This window comes from Neopelma chrysocephalum, unplaced genomic scaffold (assembly GCF_003984885.1).
Source record: "Neopelma chrysocephalum unplaced genomic scaffold, ASM398488v2 Primary Assembly neopelma1_25, whole genome shotgun sequence".
NCBI lineage: Eukaryota > Metazoa > Chordata > Aves > Passeriformes > Pipridae > Neopelma > Neopelma chrysocephalum.
The window spans coordinates 33276685-33299502 of NW_020897694.1; the positions used below are offsets into that span (position 1 = coordinate 33276685).

Consider the following 22818-nt stretch of genomic DNA (forward strand, 5'->3'; position numbering starts at 1 on the left):
ACCCGCATGGCGTGTGCAGGGCTACCGGCCAGGCACGGAGCTCCGTGATATGGACAGTATAAAGGTGAGTTATTTCACTGACTTCCCCAGGATCACAGTCCTACAGTAACTGAAATCTCTACTTACGCCTGGCAATGGGAGAGAAGAGATATGAGAACTATCATTAGCTTTATGATCACGCATGAAATATGGCTGCAGACCTTTTCACAGTAGCAGAACAGAAGATTACATGAAAAGGGTAGTTCATTGAATCATAGTCATAGATTCATAGAACAGTTTGGGTTGGAAGGAACCTTAATCATCTAGTTCCAAGCCTCCTGCCATGGCCAGGGACACCTTCCACTGGGCCAGGTTGCTTAAAGTCCCATCCAACCTGACCTTGAACACTTACTGGGATGGGGCATCCACAACTTCTCTGGGAAACCTGTTCCAGTGCTTTACCACCCTCACAGTAAACCTACCCTCTTTCAGTTTAAAGGACTTCCTCTTATCCTGTCACTACATGCCTTTGTCAAAAGACCCTCCCCAGCTCTCCTGTAGGCCCTACCTAGGTACTGGAAGGTGCTGTAAGGTCACCCTAGAACCTTCTCTTCTCCAAACTGAACAACCCAGATCTCTTTCAGCCTGTTCTCACAGGAGATGTGCTCCAGCCTTCTGACCATCTTTGTGGCTCTCCTTTGGACTCACTCCAGCAGGTCCACGACCTTCTTATGTTGAGACCCCAGGGCTGGATACAGTACTCCAGGTAGGATCTCACAAGAGCAGAGTAGAGGGGCAGAATCACCTCCCTTCTTTATATGCAGCCCAGCACTCAGTTGGCTTTCTGGGCTACTAGTACACATTGATGTATCATGTTGAGCTTCTCATCCACCAACAGCCCCAAGTCTTTCTCCTCAAGGCTGCTCTCAGTCTCTCTTCTCAGCCTGTTCTTGTGCCTGGGATTGCCCTGATCTCCAGGCAGGACCTTGCACTTGGCCTTGTTGAACTTCATGAGTGTTCCATTGGCCCCTCCAGGGCTTTATCCTATGGTACTCCACCAAGAAGATCTCTGAAGAGGCTAAAGTCTGCTCTTTATAAGGCCAGGCTAGTGAGCTTGCTACACACCCTCCTGATTGCCATAATGATCTTGAACTCCACCAGTTCATGGTCACTGCAGCCAAAGCTGCCTTTGAAGTTCATATTCCCCAGAATTCCCTCCTTGTTGGTGAGAATGAGGTCCAGAATAATATCTCGTTGTCTCCTCTTTCACTTACAGGAGGAAGTTATCACCAATGCAGTTCAGGAAACTCCTGGATTACTTATACCCTGCTGTATTGTCTCTCCAACAGATACTGGGGACATTGAAGTCCCCCCACCGGGGCTTGTGAACCTGAGGCTGCTCCTACCTATGTATAGAACGCCTCCTCATCTGCTCGGTCTTCCTGGTTGGGTGGCCTGTAACAGACCCCCACTATAATGTCACCTGTCCCTGCCATCCCTTCAATCCTGATCCATAAACTCTTGGTCAGTTCCTCATCCATCCCCAGGCAGAGTTCCATGCACTCCAGCTGGTCGCTGACATAGAAGGAAACACCCTCTCCTCACCTGCCCTGCCTGTCCTTCCTAAAAAGGCTGTTTCCTTCCATTCCAACACTGCAGTCGTAAGAGCCATCTCATCATGTCTCTGTGATGCCAATAAGATTATAGCCCTGCAGCATGCACATGTCTATAATTTATTTGTTGCCCATGCTATGTGCTGTTTGCATAGGGTGGACTTAAATTGTGCCCCCGATGAAGCTGATTTAGTGTCCGGAGTGGCTGGCTGGAATTCCTTTGTGGTGATCTTCAGGTGCTCTCCTGTTGACCTGTGATCTCTCTTCAAACTCTGACTATCTCTTGCTGGCACTGCCATCAAACTGGTAGGAGTGAGATTGAGAGGATTGAGGCCCCCTTCTCTGACAACTTTAGTTTAAAGTCCTTTTCGCCAGCTTGGCAAACCTACGATCAAAGGTGCTTTTTCTCTTCTCTGATAAAGGACCCCATCAGCCTCCAGTAGATTGTTTCTCAAAGGAAGTCCTGTGGGCTAAGTAAATGAATCCCCGGCTGCGGCACCAGTCCTGTTACCATTTGTTGATTCATGAGATCTGACTGGTCCTTTCAAACCCCTTCTCTTTGATGGGAGGATTGATGAAAAAACTACCTGAGCTCTAGAGTTCCTCATCACCACTCCCAGGGCTCTGTAATTCTCCTTGATACTCTTCAGACAGGTCCTGGCTGTATCACTGGCTGTCAGTTTGCTCTCAGAACACCCACCATTCTGCCTTGAGGGTCAGGAAGGATGAGGGCCCTTGGCCTGTGCAGATGTTCACAAAACAGTTCCCGGTTGCTGGGTTATGGGGACTTCAATTCTCTCCACTTGACCTGTTCTGAAGGATTGTTTGTAGGGTAAATATTGCCCAGGATGAGGGACACTTTCATTTGCTGCAAAGCTTCATTTTCTTCAGAAGGGTGGAAAGAAAGAAAGAAATCAAAAGTGACAAGGAGGACTGCTTTGAACAGAACCCCTAGACAAAGCATATGCGGACACAACCCCTGCCTATACAGATGCCCAGTCTATGTAGCCCTGGCAGTGCTGCTCTGAGGATGGGGGATGTGTGCCAGCTTGTGGAGGGGATGAGAGATCTCATCATGTTAGTCTACCTGGGCACGCAGGCAGAAGATGGGGGCTCAGCCCTGCTCCTGCCACAGACCCCATTCATGGCTGGCAGCAGAGCATGATGTTTCTTCAGACTTGTTTCTTCATTTGCACGATGGGAATGTTTGCCCACTTCCATGAAATGATTTTTTGCTAAATTAATTAATACTGGAGAGGGTGCTCTTGGAGGTACACAGAATAGTAAATGCTCTGAGCTTACTGTTGCTCAGCTTTGATCAAGTTGTTTTATCTATTGTTTTTTGAAAACTAAGCTGGAGTGATCTAGTCCCTTAATTTTGTTTCTTTTTGTTTTTACTAGGCTTATCGGTTCTCTAGAGGCAAGGTATGGGCCATGATTACGCTTCTGTGCCTCATTGCTGCAATTCTTTCTGCATTTTTGGACAACGTTACCACTATGCTGCTCTTTACTCCAGTAACCATAAGGTATTCTATTGTTATGGTTTTGGACTTGGTCTTTTATAGCCAGCAATCAGTAGTAAACATGTGTGCAAAATGCTTGTTTGGACTTTTTTTGATCAACTAAATGGAAATCAAAACTTCAAATACGCTTACTGTGGTAGAATAAAAAGACGGCACTTTCAAAGGAATGTGTTGCCTTTTCCCATTGCGTTAATATTGAGCACATATCAATCCTTTTACACTGCTTTGGCAGCTAATTTTTCTGGTTCATCTTCATATCTGAACTGCAACAGCATATTGGACCATATACACCCTAGTAGACAAAATTTTTTTCCTGTAAAGCAGAGTGAATTTTTTAGTTAAAGTTGTCTTATCCTTTGCTGGCTAATATCTATATACAATTTTAGATGTTTTAATGAGATTTTTATCCCTTCTAATACTAGTGACAAATATATTAAAAAAAAATCCAGATTTCAACTGTTTTGGAATATGGGACTCTGAATTTTCTTCCTGTTGGTGATGATATAATTGGAACAGCGACTAGTTAATCTCACAGTTTGAAATTAGATATTTGGAACTTTGAAAAGAGAGTGGTGAATTTAATTATTTCAGATTTCTGTAAGTTAATAACACCTGATTTGCAACTACAGTTAATCAATGTGAGATTATAAATTACTCTTTAACCTGAATGTAACCTGTGTCTGGTCTGGCAAATCTGTTTAATCCAGTTCAGTTTTGGAAAGATCTAGTGAGTTTTTAAAATGATCCTAACTGATGTAATTCTTGCAGTCATTATCATGTTAAAGTACACAGAATTCTATTAAGATATGCCCCCACTTTAAAATGCAGTGTAAAACAGTAACAAACAATTTTGCAAGTTTAATTTATTCTAAATTGGGAAACAGCTGGTGGATGAAAGCTCCATTTGTCTTCTGTCCGATTACCTTTTCAAGAGATCACTTTGCCGTACCCCAATCAATTATTACACCTCTAGCAGTAAGCAGCACTGGAACTACTGAACACCAAGTTTTCTTTAGCTGTGTTGCAGAATATTTTGAGTAAACTATTTCACAGAATATTCTGAGTTAGAAGGGACCCACAAGGATCATCGAGTCTTAAGTGAACGTCCCATACAGGGGATTGAACCTGCAAACTTGGTGTTAACAGTACCATGCTCCATAATTGGAAATAATTTGAAATCCAGAGACTAATGTTGCATAACAAGGTTTTCAGAGGCAGAGCTACTGTATCTTTTATTGTGTTTTTGAAGAATCATAGAATAGACCAGCTTGACAGGACCTCAAAAGACCTTCTGGTCCAACCTTTCATGGGAAAGGAAGCCTAGATGAGATTATCTGGCACTCTTCAGCCAAATCTTGAAAACCACCAGCAATGGGACTCCACCACATTCCCGGGAAGGTTGTTTCAGTGGTTAACCGCAAATTCTTTTTTTCTTATGTTAAGATGAAATCTCTTCCTTGCACTTGTTGCCCCTTGCCTTCTCCATGCGGATCGTTGTGAAGCGAGAGCCTCTTTGTAGCCTCACTTTATGTAACGGACTTTCATACTAGATGTATACTAAGTACTTTAGTTTTATACTAAATGAGCTTGTGACACTGAAGGAGGGGAAACTCAGTATGTGGGAAACATTTGTATTTGAATCGCTATCAAAGCTAAAATAAAATTTTAACTCACCTACTAAAACCAAACAATTGCCTAGTTCAAAAAGCTTCATGCTGGGCATCATTTTTTGTTTTTATATGACTGCCATTGTCTACAGCTTCACTGTGTTGCATTGTGCAGTCATTGCCATGGAGATAAAGCTCGCAGAAAATCTTACTGACTTATGAATATAAGGCTTTCTATTTCCTTTAATAAGGCATAAACCATGATGCTTGTTTCACTCTGCATTTTGTAGTAAGCTGATAAAAAAGGTAATACCTACCCCCTTTTAGCTGTAGTTTATTTTCAAGACACTTTATTATTGGGAACTAGAAAATTGTACACATTATATAACCAGGGCAAGTAAACTGAAAATTGTGACCCTGACATATAGCTAACACAGTCTGATGGTTTTATACTTTGGGTTTAGTCTTTCCTGACTTACGTCAGAGTTCTCACTTCAAGTCCATCAGAAAGAAAGAATCATTAAAGGAAAGTTAAGGTTATATTTTAAATATTTGGAAATCAAGGAGCAACGGAGTTAAAATACAAGTACAATTGTGGTCTTGTACCACTATTGATACATTTGGGCCAGTTGTATTACAAAGTATCGTTTAACCGAATGATTTCAAACTGTTGGGAAAAGAGTGTATTTTTGCAGAGTTATTATTTTCTGGAGTTTTTATGTGCTGATATATATGTCATCTGACAGTGTTTTTTCTGGGTTTTAAATTGACACTTGGTGATAACATAAGTGAATCAAATTAAGCTTTTGTGCAATACACTCTTCTCTTTGAAATATAGGTTTTAATAATACAGATTTAGACTGAACAGCGAAGCTGAACCCTTCCTTCAGGGAATTGTGTGACAGCACTGCAGTGAGAGCAATATTGAGAGAGCATTCTTGCTACCCACTCTTTCCCTCATCCTCTATTAGGGAGAGGGTGTAATAATTCAAGAGTGACCTCCATCTTTACATTCTGGAGCAATGTCTTGATAAGTTGTGAGGAGGGTTCCTTATTCTAAAGCGCTTAGGTCTGATTTTAACCTTCAGCCTTTATTACCACAGCCCATGTTTAAACTCAAACATCTACTTAGAAATGAGTGGGTTATGTGGGTTTGTGCGTAAAAGTAATTTGTGTGAGTTGAAGTAACAGTGTGAAGACTACTATGTGTAAGTTTTAAGATTCAAGGCAATTTATGCATAGCCTAAGAAGTTAATTTCATTGTCTTTATACCACAGGCTCTGTGAAGTACTTAATCTTGATCCTAGGCACGTCCTGATTGCAGAAGTAATCTTCACAAATATTGGAGGGGCTGCCACCGCTGTTGGGGATCCTCCAAATGTGATTATTGTTTCAAAGCAGGAGCTGAGAAAGAAGGTACATACTGCAGTCTGTTTGGCTACTAAAATTAAGTGGTGATATTGACTTATTCAGTGTTAATACTTCTCTTCCCCAGACAGCCATATAAACAGAACATAATCCCCTTTTTCTGCCGTGCTATTTCTTTCTTAGTAGGATAATCAGGCAGAAGAGAGTGATCTTTTGGGGACAAAATACTGATGAAGAATAGAATTTTTGATATGGACTGAGAATAGCAGTTTCCTTTTTTTGTTGTTGGTGGTGAGGATTTCCTTATCAATGACAAAGTGAGGAAAGAAGTAAAGTAACAGAGAGCTGCAGAGGGGGCAACAAGTTGGAAAAAAAGAAAAAATAAAATTAAGATTAAAACCCATCAATTTTTTTAGAAGAGGCTTTTTCTCAGAAGGTAAATATAAAGAGACAATTCTATTCCTTTACAGCAATTCAAACCAGAAAGAATTGTCTATATGCAAGACCCCATAACATGAAAGGCTGCATTGCCCACGACACACATGAGGTACTTTATCCTTCAACCACAGTCCAAGGGGACATGAAGGGTGAGAGGAGGGTGGAGGCTCCTCCCATGCAGCATGGGCCAGAGCTGGCTCCCACCTCCTGCCAATGTTTTGTTATCTCCAGGCTTCAGTGACAGATTTTAACTTCCACCACTTGACTCTTCCACTGTTTGCTGGGCGTCCAGTGCCAAAGGGAGGGCTATGGTGGCTAGTGCTGAGTGGGACTGCAGAACACAAGACACCTGCCAGCGGGAGCATCCCAGTCCCATCTTCTCCCACTCACATGGCTCTCTCTGCCCTGTGGATAGGCATAGTTGCTGCTGGCAGGTGTTCACATTTGCAGCTTTCAGCATCTGCATGGAGCTGGTGTTTCCACAAGTTTACTGTGCTCTCAGCTATCCCTGCTATCCCTGAACATGAGGGCATCAAGTCCCCCTTCTGCCTCTGGCACTCTCAGTCACCTCTTCCTGGTGTGCTGTGGGGCATCAGGGAGGCATTCTGCTCAGGATGCAAGGGGTAGCCCCTCCTGCGTTGGGCCAGCTCTGTCCTCCTCCTGGCTCTGCATCACCACCTACAAGCAGTGTGATGGAAGGGGCATTTATGTAATGGGCACATCTACAAGGACACCAGGCATGCATTTTCTGGTTTGGTCAGGTGTCATAAACCCCCCAAATAAGTAAATCAACCTAAAGTAATTTAGTGTGAATTGACCTAGTGTAAAAATAATTGTGTGATTGGAATGAGGGAGTTGTAGTATAAAATTTTAGGGTTTTTTTTAATTTTTTTTTATTTGGAGTAACTTATGTATCTATTGCCCTACGAAAGAAAGATCTCTTCTAATTAACTGAATACACTCAAATTAAGTACTGTCCAGATTGGAAAATGCCTGAAAGTTCATAGTATTTAATAAACTCAATGTTTACCATCAAAATATTTGAAATGTACTGCAATTGTCTTGTTTGGAGGGTGACTTTGAAGACTGCAATATTGCCAGCTGAGGATTTGATAGCTACATTTTACATTTTAAATATGAAATCCATGCAACTCTTTCAAACATCTGATCTAAAGGAGAATAATTAGCACCTGCCATGCAGGTCATTTTCCTAAATACTCAGAAACTCATCATCCCTGTAGAACTTTGAGAAGCAGCTATAAACATGGGAAATAATTAAGCAATCATATTGAAAAGGAAAAATTTTACATATCTCTTGAATTTTTAGGAGGACTCAGATGTATAAATGCGCTGGCAAATATGACATTATAGCAAATTCTATATCTGAAACAAGCACAAAAAACTTTCCAGATGTTTTCACTCTGGCTTTTTTTTTCTTCCATCACAGAAATAAGAACGTAATAAAACAGATCAGATTCAACACAGGACTATAGCCCTTGTGCCGCGTCTTTTCTATATTCTCAATTGTTATATTTTTGTATATAAACGAAAGAGGGTCAAAGACCTATCCTAGGCTCTGAGGCAGAGTGGCATGGTTTGGCTTATGTCCTCACTGCTTAGGGCTCACCCCTTCTAAAGGAGATTTGCCTGGGAGAGTGCTGGCAGGAGTAACTGGATAAAGCCAAGAGTGAGGGCAGGGAGGGAGCTGGACCATCTGGCCTCTTACAGTCTGAGCTGTTCAACTAATAGCTTGATTTTGTCCACCTGCTCCAGCATGCTGTCTTTAATCAGAAGGAGAAACATAGACGTTGTTGTCTTCTTTCTAAAACTAGTTCTAGCAAAAGCTGCTGTGAAGAAGGGTTATACGATCCACCACAAATCTGTGTCTAAAATGCACGGGAAACCTGCTACATTAGTACCAAGTAAAATTTATTTTTTTTTTAATCTGTTCCAGAGGTAAAAGTTCTTGAATGCAACAACATTTTGGAAACAGTCCTTCATGCAATATTTTTTTATAGTATCTATTATGATTTTTTCTATGGAAAATACCTAGTTTTCACCTTCTTTTAGCATTATAGTCATGTTTTTGGACATTTTAGGAATTTCTTCCCCTTGATATTGTCATTGAAATTCCCATTTTCATCCTCTTTCACTTCCTTTTCAGTGTTATTTTTGCACAGTAGGTACAGGAGTACTTGGACAACTCCCTCTGCAAGAAGCTGAATAGTGAATTTCACTGTGTAGATGACTGGGTTTTCTGCTTTATTAGGTGCTATCGGGAGGCGGATTTTACCGTCTTCCTGAACTTTTACTGCTATACAGCAACCTCTAAAAGCAGCCAAGTAAAATATTACGCAAGCTTAAAGTTTTTAGGAAACCTTGGCTTTTAAATCAATATGAAATGAAGTGCAGCCTTGTTACTTTGAGTGCTGTTACTGCGTTAGAAAATGTTAAAAATGCTTTATTCTTTGTTTACTGTAATATCAATGGAGAGATTTTTCTCCCTAGGTTCAGGGCAAAACTCACATCATATTAAAAATACTTTATTTAAACTGTGTTTGAATAAATGAGGTTTTTGTAACATTTTGCTCAATAAAATGTGGGGATAAGTCTTTTTATTTGTCTTGAGATGCAAATGAATGTCAAAAGAATTCTTCCTTTGTGGCTATGGTTAATTTATAATCCTGACATATTCCCTACCATCATGACTGGAATCAGTGGAACATTTGCATAATAGGAGAGGAACATTTGTTGCATTCTTGCTTGTTCTTAGTTGGAGTTGGAATAAGTTTCACAAAATAGCATTTACATTGAGATTTTAGGGAAGGAAAATAAGAGTTCTCAGTAAGAGCAAATGGAAAACTTGTTCAGTGAATATAAAATTTTTTCCTAGTGTTTTATTATCTTCAGAGTGCTGCTACTGAGTGGCTATTGTTAACAAAATTATATTTTTATCTTGAAGAGATATGTGCTTCAGACTTTGGGAACTCCATTTTTAATGCATAATAGAGCACGAACCAGTTGGATATGGTCATTGCTTTCAGAAAGGTTGAACATCAAATCCTCTGTATTTGGGAACTTTACAAGTATCTATAATCATACCTTTGAAATCAGAAATTGCTTGGGCTCTAAGCATAGGCTATGATTACAAGTTCTTTAAATAGTGGATGGGGAATAGGTCTCCAGAGGAAAATGACGATGTGAACATAGTGATGGTGAACATGTGCACTAACCTATCTAGGCTTAATCTGCCTAAAAGAGGTAATGATAAGGGCAAAGGCAGTTTTAGCATGTACTAGCCAGTGGATTACATCCTTTTATTTACTATTTTTGTTAGCATGTGGTAAAGCTTGTGCTACTAATCTGATATTTGCTGAGGATTTGGGGGTTTCATCATCCCACTCAGAGTTATTCCTGCCATTTAATGGGAATTCCCTGGAAAACTCACAGACATCGGTTTTCCTGTTCTACCTTTTAAGAGACTTTCAGCCTTCATGCTGAAATTTAGCATGATGTGATATTAGTTGATTGTATTTAATGAAAAATTGTGGTACCAAAAATTTATGAATAAAAGTAGGTACTTCAGAAAAATAGAAGAGAAAATCCTGATGAAATGGATTCCTGTAGTTTACTAGACTATTTTTGCTAAGTCTGCTGTATACAAGCTTGTTAAAACTTTTAATCAGTTTGTAGAATTCTACCCTTTCGATGTTTCAGTGATCCCTTTTCTCAAAAAAAAATTTAAGTCCTAGGTAAAGTACATGAAATAAAATTTATGGGTTTACATCCGATTTCAGTTTTTTCCCCATTTCTGCATGTAGTAATTATTAAAGAATATAATGCAAAACAAAAAAGGAGGTTCATCAGTGTCTCAGATAAACATTATCCTCATGTAACTGGGTTAGACCAGCAGTGATTTCTGACTCAGTGAGCAGCTCCCCCAAGACAATGTAGATCTCAGTCACTCAGCTGGAAGGGTTGTTTAAACCAGTGTAGAAATTACTCTTGCTCTTCCTCATTTTATTAATTTTAAAATACTAGGTAAAGGGCATTGTGGCTAAAAGCACAGATTTTGCTGCTCCCTGAATTGCTGCACCCAGCTATAATTTTTGCTTCTCTTTGCTCTAAAATGGCCGTTTTCTTCTGGAAGGGTCTGAATTACTAGAATTTAACTTCACATCTCCAAAAGCAATAAAAAATAATAATCAAGAGCATTTTGATTAAAGCTAACCTTTTAGGAAAATAGTATGATACTTCCTCCTAATATGAAATTGAGATATTTGACTTTGCATTTTAAACTATAAACTAAGGAAAGATGCCCAGTTTGTTTCAGCTCTGAACCTCTAGGCAGTGGAACCTTTAGGCTGTTGTCTTGCTAAAACAAAATCTTTAGATTTTCTGTCTACTGGGAAACAGGAGGTATTTGACGCAATCAGCATAGCCTCAAGTAAGGGACATTTGAAGCATGTTTTGTATTTATCTGATAGATTGAAATCTCTCGGAAGAAAAATATTTCTTGCCTATTGTGCATGTCAATTCTATTCCAGTCTATTGTGCAGGAAAGAAAATCTTTGTGAAAATGACATTTTGTTGTATGCAGCAGACTTGTAGAGCACTTTAATGTGTTTTTACAATGCTGAATCCTGGCCCCAGCAGTGCAGAGGACTCTGGAGGTACAAAATGTGCTATTCTCAACCACAGAGAGTATGAACGTAGGTTCTGTGGAAATGCTGCATGTCCTTCATGGGGTTTGGGAAGGGGAGCAGGAGCAACTGATAAAGCTACTTTACCACCATCTTGGTATCCTTTGCTGCATCGTTTGTGTCTGTGGCGCAGTGAAAACCCTTTAGTCTCTTAAAGTTCTCCAAGAGGTTGCCAGTTACTAGCTACCATGTCTGGTGTGAAATTGGCCTTTTTCCCTGAAAGCACATTCTCTGTGTTACAGAGAGGCTGGTGCTAAACACCCAGCCCAAAGCATCAGGGTGGGCAGTTGTCTGTATTTCACTGTAAGCCTTAAAAAGTATCGACCATAAAAAGTAGTGCATTTGGTAGTCCTCAGCCTCCTCGTGGCTACAGGGTGTCAGTTGTCCAAGGCTAGTGATCATCACGATTCATTTTCACTCACTGTCTCTTGTGGATCAATACAGGGAGGTAATGGAGATGAAAGCCGGGAGCAAGGGGTGGGAAGAGAATTAACTCCAGTCTTGGATTATCACAGGCAATGCAGTCATGCAAGCTCTTTTCTGAAATAAGCACACTCATGTTAGAAAACTATTTGTTTCAGCGGAATTGGAGAGAGCAGGGTAGCATGTTTTCTATTTCCTCAGGGATCTCAGAGATAAGAAAGATCAATGGGGTGATATTATGAAGTTTAACAAAATCCTGAATCTCAACTCAGCTACTCTCTTTGAAAAGTTCATACAAGCCCTTGGATAGGATGCCAAAAAATCTAGTAGACATTTTTCTCCTCTTGTGATCATGTCTGCAAATCACTTTTAAGGCTTATCTACGTCAGCTTTTACATCATAAAGCTGTGCTAATCCTGATTGTTTTTAGGAGCATTTGATCTCTACCTCATTTCAATTCCTTCAACTATCAGTCAGATCTGAGACTTCCTTCCTAACCTCAGCATTTTAGTTTGCCTTCTAGGTTAATGTGATTTTCTTCATCAAGAAATTAGTTTTGTGGATTTCAAGTGACACATTTCTTGTGCTGTATTTTTTCAGAAGCTTCTGCATTGTAGCATTGCAGTAACAAAGCCCAGTTTTGTTTTATTTTTCTCTGAAGTTGATGTGATAACAAAAAAGTAAAGGCAAGTGAATTTGTATATCTGCGTTTCTTTGCAATGAGCCACATTCAAAGTCCTTTAACATGTGAGGGAGACACCACATATTTAAACTTGAGAGTTACCAAAAATTCTTTGGGTTCCTATTTATGGTTTTTATTTCCTGCTTTGGCTTGTATCTTTATGCCTGTGTGTCTTCACAGAGAATTTCTACTATTGTACCTGGCCCCATAGCTGGCTTCTTCGTGATGTGGGCACATTGCTGCCAAATTAAGATAAGCTTCATCTTCACTGTTTTGGTTTGTTTTTTTTTTTTTTATAAGACCAATTTGAGTGCAAAAATAATTTTCCTCATTCTGGTAATTCTGTATCCTAATTACTTTATTGCTCCTTGACCAGTCATTTTTTCTTTCATGGGATAATTTTTTTCTCCAGTCAGATTTAGGCATTATTTTGGCTGGTGTAACTTCAATACTTTTACAGCTTAATTCCCTTCAGTTTCCTACCTCACTTTACTCCATTTTAGAGACATACAAAGCTGAATGCTGATTTTTGCATACTTTCTTAACTGTTTAATGGCACATTGTCAATAGTTGAGAAATTTCTGAACCAAGGCCAATTCACCTTGCTTTTAAGGTTCTTATTTTTCTGGCCAAAATTTTCTTTTTGGCTATAATCTTAGATGCAACTCATATAAAAAGTACATTTATTGTCAATGTTAAATGACTTTAATTAAGGAAATAAACATGAGGGATATACTTTGGGGGCAGGTCTTACAAACACTGAGCCTTTGCAGGATTTCTTTTTATTATTTATTGTTATTTGTAAATTTCCTAGAGTTATGAATGTTGATTTCATCCCCCACAGAAATGTCTTCTGTAGCTCTGAATCTTGAATTGATGCCCAGAGTCTAATTTTTCTAAGCATTTATAAAAATTGACTTGTAAAATCTGTCTTACCGAGATGTCAGACACCTTACTTGCTGACCTATTATGTAGGCAAACCGAATGAAGGTACATTATTTTCCATTGTGGTGTCACAGTCTTCTGTCCAATTCTTAAAACAGTCTCATTCCAATTCCTGAAGGGTCTTCCTTCTGCTTCCATAAAAGCAATGGCTGTAGTGAGTTATAGCAAAAGGCCAGCAAATGAACAGGTGTACAGTTTCACCTTTTAGTGTCCAGAGAGTAGAAGAGTCAAGGAATCTATTATATAGCAACCAAGGATGACTTTCTTTAGCTCATGAAGCTTAAACCTGTATTTTTAATAGGATCAAATTCTAATCCTAGGTCTGCATATTTATGGTTTGAGATTTATTTAACTGTCTGCAAGCTATGGATTTTTTTTGCCAAAGAGCACCAATCTTTATCTGGCTATGAAAGTTCTTTACGACTGTAATCAGTTTCTAGTGTCATGTGTCTTTTTATTATGCCCTGTGGTACAATAGAGAAATATTTTTTTCCTTTTTTGAACCAGAGACATTTCAACTAGGAAATTTCCACATAAATTCTTTTCGTAGGAGACAATATAGAAGAACACACATTTAATGTAGTACGTTCCCAATAGTCTTAACACACCAGAGGTAGTATCAGCTGATGCTGCAAAAGAAACTGTTTTTAATATACATTGGAGTTATGGAAGGATCTATAGGGAGCTCACAGTGAAAAAGCAAGGGACAATAAAGACATAGAGGTGTGTCACAGGGAGATACACTAAATTTCTAGAGTTTCTGTGAAATCAGTGGATGCTCTGAAAATTCAGTTTGGACAACCTGAGCTATCCAGGGCTTGGACTATGCTTTCTGACATGTGCCACAGAGCTGCTCTGTTGGGATCAGTGGTTCAGACAACCTCTGCTCTGTGAATGTAAGATAGTTCCTTACTACCAGAGTACTTGGATGTGATCTCCCTTGGAGCTTCATGGATAACTTCTCTTGGGCAAGGAAGCCATGACTACAGAGAATCCCAGCCCAAAGGCTAACCCTGATCCATTACAGTGTATTTAATATGGAACAACAGAATAGTTCAGTTGAAAGGTACCCTAGAGATCATCTAGTCCAATGTTCTGCTCAAAGCACGGATAACTTCAAAGTTTTAGGGCAAGTTGTCAGTATTCATTCTTATTGTTTGAAAGCAGTAGCTTTATAGTAATTGGAGTTGGATCAGGGGTTGGACTTGATGATCTTGGAGGTCTCTTCCAACCCTACCTATTCTATGATTCTATGATAATATGTTCGGCTTAATCTTTTTGAGAACCCCTTCATTAAAGGGTTCCATTGTGCAAAATCTTTAGAAGTGTGTCGATTAACTGATGAGGTGGAAAAAGAAACAGAATATTGACATATATTTTTATTGTAGAAGAATGGTTCAGATAGAATTATTGTTAAAATATAATTGATAGAATTATTGTCAACACTTTAACACAAAAACTGGTCATTAAAATGTAACTATTTCAGAGTTAGTGTGATTTAAAATTAATTTTCACTGATTTAAGTGAGAAATGAAAGTTTATGATTCAGTTTGGGTTTATTTTTACTATCTGTGTCAGGAACACTAAATGTGTTTCAGAATAACTTGTAATGTTTTGTTTTAGTTCTCTGAATTATATGGCTTATCTCCTCAAAACAGATGAAATACAGCAGATACTGTACTTGGAACTTACTTTATTGCTTTATATTTATTTTTGATTGCTAAAGTACATATAGATGAATAGTTTTCCCTGTAGGTAATATAGAAAAATAAGTGATTTTTAATTTAGTTTTTCATTTTTATTTTCAGGGTTTGGATTTTGCAGCCTTCACAGGGCATATGTTTGTGGGTATCTGCCTTGTTGTTCTGGTCTCCTTTCCTTTTCTCAGACTTCTTTACTGGAACAAAAAACTTTACAATAAGGAGCCAAGTGAAATTGTTGGTAAGTGTGAGCGTGAAAAAAAGTTATTATTGTTACACTGAATATGTACTAAATGGAAACTGAACACAATGCAGTCTTCAGATGGAAGTACCCATTCTCCTTCAGTCTCTGAACATTAATTTTTCAACTAATAAGTAAGATTTTATTTTTAGTGGTGATATTTTCTGATTTTTAGAAATTGATGCTTTTCTGGTGCTAAAATTGAGGCTTTGACATGAATTATTAAATATATTTCAAAATTTGCATGGATATTTTGCATCATTTATTATAGCCATAGGCTTGAATACCAGAATGTTTTGTATTGCAACACATAACATCTGCTCAAGGTGCTGAGTTCACAACATAGCTTTAGAAATAACCCAAGTTTCCCTTGTGACAGGCACTGACACATTCCCTTGCTGCTGGTTTTCTTCCACTGGATTTTTCAGCAGTTTTTTCCCTGGTTTATGGTCAGTGAAAGACATTTCATCAAAGTAGAACTTTCCAAATTCTTTCCAGCTTGCCTCTGTGGCTCTTCTAATCCTAAGTTTCCCTGGTGCATAATTTCTACAATTCAGGAGAACTAATCTATGTCTTTTTATGTCCCGCACCTCAGTAGTCTCTGAAGCTGTTAAAGTAGTTTCAATGACTGTTGATTATGTCGGTCCCTTTTTGTCTTCATGCTTTTATGTCTTTGTATTCAGTCATTTTGAAGTTTTCATCATTGTTCTAGGGCTTCTCTTTCAGTGACGAAGTTTAATAATAACTCCAAAATGTTCCCAATGTCTTTATGAGGTAAGAAGTAATTCACTAAGTAAAATTTCTTAGCAATCTTTGTACAAGTATAGTAGAGTATAACAGTTTCTTCCACAGGATTGGTGCTTTTTTTACTTTTGGCTGCAGAAGACTTAGGATTCAGGCCTCCACTGACCATGCAACAGATGTTTTAATGTGCCGTATGACATCCCTGAACCTGGGTGTGTGGCATCTCTTTAGCATGAGGAGGGCAACTTTTGATAGGGTTGATCTATCTTCACTTCATTTGTAATCTGTGGAGAAAGATAAGTGCTCTTAAAAACTAATGTAGCTGTCTGTGATAGAACAGTTATATTGCAGCCCCCAAAAGCCTACTTCTTCTGAGTATAAGGAGAGTCCAAGGTGACCAACTTGGTGTCAGAGACCTTCATGATAGGTAACTCATTTAGGCAAAATGAGTACCACTTATAGTGCCTTGCCTTGTTCCAGGGAAAATTTGCTTTAGGATTAAGACTGTATTAAAAAGGCAGAAGTGACAGTCCTCTCTGTAGTGGATTATACCATACCTCTTGAACCTGTTCTCATAAAAAGGTCAGAGAAGAGATTTCACTGCTTAGAAATTTCTTGTGAAGACATTTTATTTTGAGGGACTTCAGCACCCATTCAGCACAAAGTGCTCTCAGCTTATCTGTATATCTCTACGGGCCAGAGTCTTTCTCAGTATTAGGATCCAAAACGTTTTTGAGGTGTTCTAGAGGTTATACTGCCTAACTGTTTTCTAAGAGAATTCAGGAGAATCTTTTTCTTGGGGAGCAGAGGAACCTTCGCAAATTCCCAGATAAAATCCTGTGTAGTTATGCGTCATTATATAAAATTATTACTGTTCTTCATTGCCTGGAAACACATTATTAAGTTCTTGGTATTCAGCATTTTTATAACTTCCCAACTTTCTCATTTTAAAAAAAATTAATCTACTTTTATTAATTTCTTATTTTCTATAAAAGCCATAGCTTCATGAACATTTCCATGAATAACTAGAGCTATTATATACTTACATTATCTTTAAAAGTACTAGCTTGCAAGGTGTCTCGAGATAAGTCATATCTAAGGAGCAAGAAAATTATTTCTGCCAACTCTAATGGTTGATCTTGACATAATAGCATTATTCTGTGAATAGATATTTTAGAATATAGAATTGTTACTTTTTGCTTTGAGCTATAAACTTTGAAAGCTTATGTTTTGGAATTTTAAGAAATAATTTATGCATGACAATTTTTTTAATTAATTTGAATAGTACACTTTATTCACTAACGTAGTATTTTTGCCAGTGAAACACTGGTTAGCATATTTCCCTCATTTAATTTCTTGGTATCTTTGTTATTTGCAGCTTAGTCTGTTCAGATATAGCAGTCTCCTAATCAGTGTACCATGTGTTCTTATAATCAGCTGCTTGTCCTTTGCTGCAACCCTAATCGGTAGCTGTTCAATTAGAGCAAATGCTGAAGAGCCACTCTTCCTATTAAAAATTTCTGTGAAAGCGGTAGAGAAAGAGACCAATACAGCTCCATTAGGAGATAGCTGTCATGGTTTGGATCTGCAGAATGGGTTCTAAGGTGCTTTCATGGGTCCTTTCATTTCAGGTTGCAATGGTTCTGTGATATCTTCAAATGGCTTGTTTGAAGCAGCTGTTTTAATCAACTAAACACTAGTCTTCTCTCACTCTGCCCCCAATTAGCAATTAAACAAGATATGTGAGATTTAATTAGTATATTATTTTCCACAGATTTTTTTTCCCTGTGAGCCATGTGCTTTAAGGTTTTTTCTGTTGCTTTAGGCTACACAGATTGTTGAGAATGGATTAGCACTAATTTTAAAAACAGACAATGCTCATATTCTGAAAATACATTGTTAGCTTAATTTCAATGCTGTATGTTACCAGTGTCTCTATTGGCTTCCAGATTGAACCAGAGCACCTCTGCAGTGGTAAAAATGCATGTTTATTCCCCAGAAACCACTATCTGCCTGCAGTGGCTTTAAGCAGGGCATATTACAAAGGAAAAAAAGAATCTGAAGAACTCAGCCATGAGAGAGAAAATCTGATTTTTTTAAGAATGAAGGGATATTTTGAGGACTTTTTTGAGTGTGTCTTTCAGGTGATAAATTTGCTCCTTGTTCTATGTGATGCAGGAAAAGATGCTAGGGTTAGAAGAGTAAGCTGAGAAGGTTTAAAAAGTATATATATCTACACTTTCCCAAAAGGATATATAAGTGGAAATAATAATATATGAGTGTGAGAGGAATTAAGCTTACTGTTCCCACTCCCCCTCTGAAAACCTGAAACCAAAGTTTTTTGTTCCCTTAAGGGTTAACTACATTATTTAGCTCCTGGGAAGCATAACAACACACTATTATGTCTCCGCTATTAAGCTGTGGAGATGTGGACCTCAGTGTTTGGGAAGGTCACTAACCCCAGGAGAGCGGGTGGCATATGGTCTAGTGACAAGTATTATTATTGTCATTTTTGCCAAAGAGGAAGAGTTTTCTCCTAACACAACAACTTCTTCGGCACCAGCTCCCCATTTCTCCTCTGTTGCTTGCTCTTGTTTCCTATTGTTTTGCTGGCTGAAAGAGAGATCCACCCTTGAAGCAGGAGTGGTGATGCCAAGAGGGGGGGGCACATTATTCTTCCTGCTGTAGCTCATGATCTGCAGCAGCTGGGAAAATACCGATGGTAGTATGAGAGTCAGCATGTAAAGGCAACAACAGACGGAACTTTCTAATTAATCATAGTCATGTGTAAAGTGCTTAATGTGTGAAAAACAAAGGGCTGTTTCCCACAACGTGAAATGTGGTAACCAGATGAGTGAGCAAATCTTTCTCTTTCTTCCATGTGGAGCCTTACAGATGCTTCTCAAAGAGAAGAAAAGGAGAGGAGGAAGGGAAAAAAAAAGTACCAAATGCACTGAAAATGTAGAAATCTAGAAGAGGAAAGAAGTAGGGCAATGATAATTAAGGGTTGTCAGTTGTTCAACTGACAGGACTGTGCTGCCTGAAAGATGTCCAGGCATTGTTCCTGGGTTTAAAATATGTACTGCTTGCATCAGGACTCATTTTGTGGGAATCTGTGCAAACAGCGGCAGAGCTAAGAGGATGGTCAAGAGAGAAAAAAAGGCAAAACTGAAAAACTCACTTAACAATAATGTCTGGTGAGTTTTCCCCTCTGTGTGCCATAGTGATTACAAACGTCTGCTATAGTGCTTTGTGCTGCAGGTGATTCATCAAGCACAGGCATCATCAACTGCAGTTGTAGCTGAAGGGATGGTATAGCCCAGTGCTATCGCCTGGCATATAGATGGTATAGCCCCAGTCATTATTATTTTGTCCTTGTGAACCCCCTTGCCTGTCATAGCTCTGATATGCCTGCCTGGGGGAATGGTTCCCTGGGACAGGTGGCTCTAGTTAATGAGTTAAGAGCTTTGTTGTTTTCTTAGGGAATGGGGTATCTGGGTGGCCTCTGCATTCTCTAGCAGTGGTGGTGCATGCTATACCCTGCAGTGTGATGTGAAACTTTTAGGTTTACTGCTGGGGAAGAACTACTGTGATGACTTGCAAGAAAACCCAATACTGCTTCAGACAGTGTTTTTTATGAAAAAAGCCCACATAAAATAATAGTAATGTCCAGGGCCACAAGGACACTGCAGGGATGCAGAGAGAACCCGGGATAAGGTGTTATGTAGCATCAGTACATGTGCTGCTCGGGGTCAGAGAATAGTCCTTAGTCCTCTTTTAGTTAGTTACATATTTGTAACTGTAGGGACCATCTGGAATCAGTGAGAGGTACATCAATTATGTAGCTGAATAAAGTACATTGACAAATCTCATTCCTGAGGTGTGTCTGTACCTATGTAGGTACTTTAATAACTGCCAGTAAAACATTATTGGTATTTAATGTGATGTTGAAAGTAGTGGACTGTACTCACTTGGAAGCTGGTTCAAGTGAGGAAACCAGCAAGCAGATTTTGAAGAGAATAATGTCTAAAGAAAGGAATATTTCAAGATGTTTTGCAATATGCACTGCACTCTGCTGTCTTTGCCCAGGGTGCTAATTTCATTGGAATACAAGAGAAGTATTTTTAAATCTTGAAGAATAATATGGAAGTAAAATGTGGGCTGGGTTTTTTTGACTTCCCCCCCTCTTCTCTGCAATCCAGTTGTATGTATTAACAATGATTAGTGAATAGTTAACATTTTCACTCTCTTACTGTGGATGTTAGTACGCTAAACTAAAAGATTCAGTTTTCTTATTAATTACATTGGTATCTAATATAACAACTTTCTGGCACATATTGTGTCTTTAATTTGAAAGGACTGTAAGACTTTAAGTCTCAGAGGAACTAGGTAGTCTTAATGTGCCTTCAGACATTTTGTATACTCCTTTTTGGATAACATATCAGAATCCACCAGGACCATGCCTTTATGTTCGAAAATGTAAACTAAAAACTGTCTTTTATTATTTGTGCCTTCAATAGCTCTCCCAATGATGAAAATAAGTGTAGTTTTTTACTTGCCACACATTGAAACTTTCTATAATTTAAATATTTTATATAATTTATGCTTAAATTCCTATATATGTTCTTTGAATTACTTTAGAGCTAATGGAGTATTCCCCTTGGAAAGAGAAGAACATTGATCTGTCTTTCCTTGTCTTCAGATGATAAAAATAGTATTCTGACATTGCAGAACAAGGGAAATATGACAATCTCATATTATTTGCTTAGTGCATTGATAATGTAGCCATCACAGGAAGGCAGCTGGAATATTACTTTACCCATCTTATGCAGAAAGAAAGTATAATATAGTATCATTTTGAATCAATAGGGCAGCACTTCACAATTTATTACACACATCTTTCATGGAAGGAATCAGTACAGAAAAATCACTGATGGGAGGTAAAAAAATTAGATAGTGATACCTCCTGTTTCTTTTACAGCACTTATGCCCCTCTGTTTTTGTACAGGAACCTCAACTGTGAAAAAATTGTACAGATATACACTGGTTGGCAAGACCCAGCCTTTCCGTTAACAGTGTTTTGGCGAAGCTATGACAAATTTTTTCACTTTATTGTGATGGCTCGGAAGTTCATAAGATCTTTCTAATATACAGAGCTTAAAAGAACTCTTTTGGTTAACACTAGGTCTGTATCTGTTTGCTGTAGAAAGATTTCACTGGGATGATGTTTGAAATACAAGCGTAATCTTGACAGATTATTAATTTCTCCTGCTATTTTTATTTATCAAAATGTGTTGAACATATTAGTCACCATCTTTACATTTAAACCATTGATAAAAGTTATTATGACTCTGAAGTGTGTTTCATTATTTTGCTCCTCACTTTGTCCTATTAAAAGCATTAGAGGAGGCACTATCTTTTGGAATAATCCTCTTGTGGCTGTATCTTTTCATGATTCTTTTTCTCTTTAATACCATCTGACACCACTTCTGCTTTTCCTGGTATTGAAAAGACATCTGTAGTAGTAGTTATAATAAGTGCAAATGTTTTATAACTGGAATGTATCTACTGACTTTTGAGCAGAGTATAGTGAATTGGAGATTTTTTTAAATTGAGACTTGTACTTTAATGGAAAGTATCAGCAAAATTGGTTTTCATTCTTGAGTCTGGCGATCTGAATTAAAACCTTTTGATAGTGAGTAAACCAGAATTATTTTTCTAGATTTCACACCTGAGGAAAATTTTCTGAAACAAACTGCAATGGAATTTTAGATAAACAAGTGCTCAAAATACTTGACTCTTGACTTCCCATGATCCTGTGCCATTCTCAGTGTAACAGAACAGAGCAGTGTGAGCACATTAAGCAAGTGCTAATGAGCACACATGGAACCTAAATACATTCAGATTCCTGCTGTTAAAAGACGGGGAATTGCAGTAGATGAAACTAAGGGACAAAACCACAAGGACTGAAATAAGTTTGTGGCTGTCAATCTGACTTACTCAGAGATGAGAACAGAGCCCATATCCCCTGAGAGAGAGATATCCCACCTGTCGTTCAGGGACAAAACCAATGTGTGTCTTTATCAACTATCCTGGAATGTTATGAGAAATCTAACCCTCTTTAATATCTGTGGATTGTTCCATCTGAGTCTTATGTGACCATCATAGATACGTTAAATTGACTATTCCCACATAAGATGCAAAGATAGGCCTGCAGTGTTGTACCTTCTTTCAGCAGATAAAATTACAGAGGGAAACTTGAAGCACAGTGAGGATAAAACTCCAGTTGTTTTTTGAAGGAGAAGGATACTTGCTGTATGGCAGCTTTCTGAACAGCCTAATCCTGGGCCTTCTGCAGCCTTCCCCAGCTTGCCCAGAGGACGACTCCTGAGAGGTGACTTAGGTGTGTGGCACCCTCTGAGCTTTGCAACTTTCTGCCCAGGCTCCAACTGCTCTGCTGCAGAGGTGAGGGCATCCTGTAATTCTTGTGCAACGGATGCAATCCCATGCTGAATAACAGAGCTGGCATTAGACACCTTCATTACCACATGGGGCCCCAGCTGTTGAACTGAATTGAAAAGCTTAAATAAATGTCCTGTATTGCTTTATGCACCACTGTGCAGATTTCTTGCATTCCATTGCAAGTATTTAGCTGAATAAGGCAAAGCATGTTTTGTTGTAGTTTTGAAGACTTCGCAACGTTTGTGCCTCTCCTTACCTTTATCCTTACCTTGACGAACTGGACTATGCAAAGGAATAGAGAGAAGAACATTTCAGTTCAGGGTTTTTTGCTGCCTCCCCCCCTTGCCCCTCTCCCTGAATTAGAGCCTCATTCTTGTGTCTGTTGAGGGG

At 38.7% G+C, this 22818-nt stretch overlaps 1 protein-coding gene across 2 annotated transcripts in view; it reads left to right on the plus strand.

The window, feature by feature from the left end:
• The window catches only part of OCA2 (OCA2 melanosomal transmembrane protein), a 171123-nt gene that overhangs the window by 58993 nt on the left and 89312 nt on the right, over positions 1-22818 (plus strand). For both annotated transcript variants that reach the window (XM_027674837.1, XM_027674838.1), the window contains 3 exons: positions 2994-3118; positions 6000-6138; positions 15090-15222. In XM_027674837.1, coding sequence (XP_027530638.1) covers positions 2994-3118; positions 6000-6138; positions 15090-15222 — 397 coding nt within the window. The remainder of the gene's footprint in view (positions 1-2993; positions 3119-5999; positions 6139-15089; positions 15223-22818) is intronic.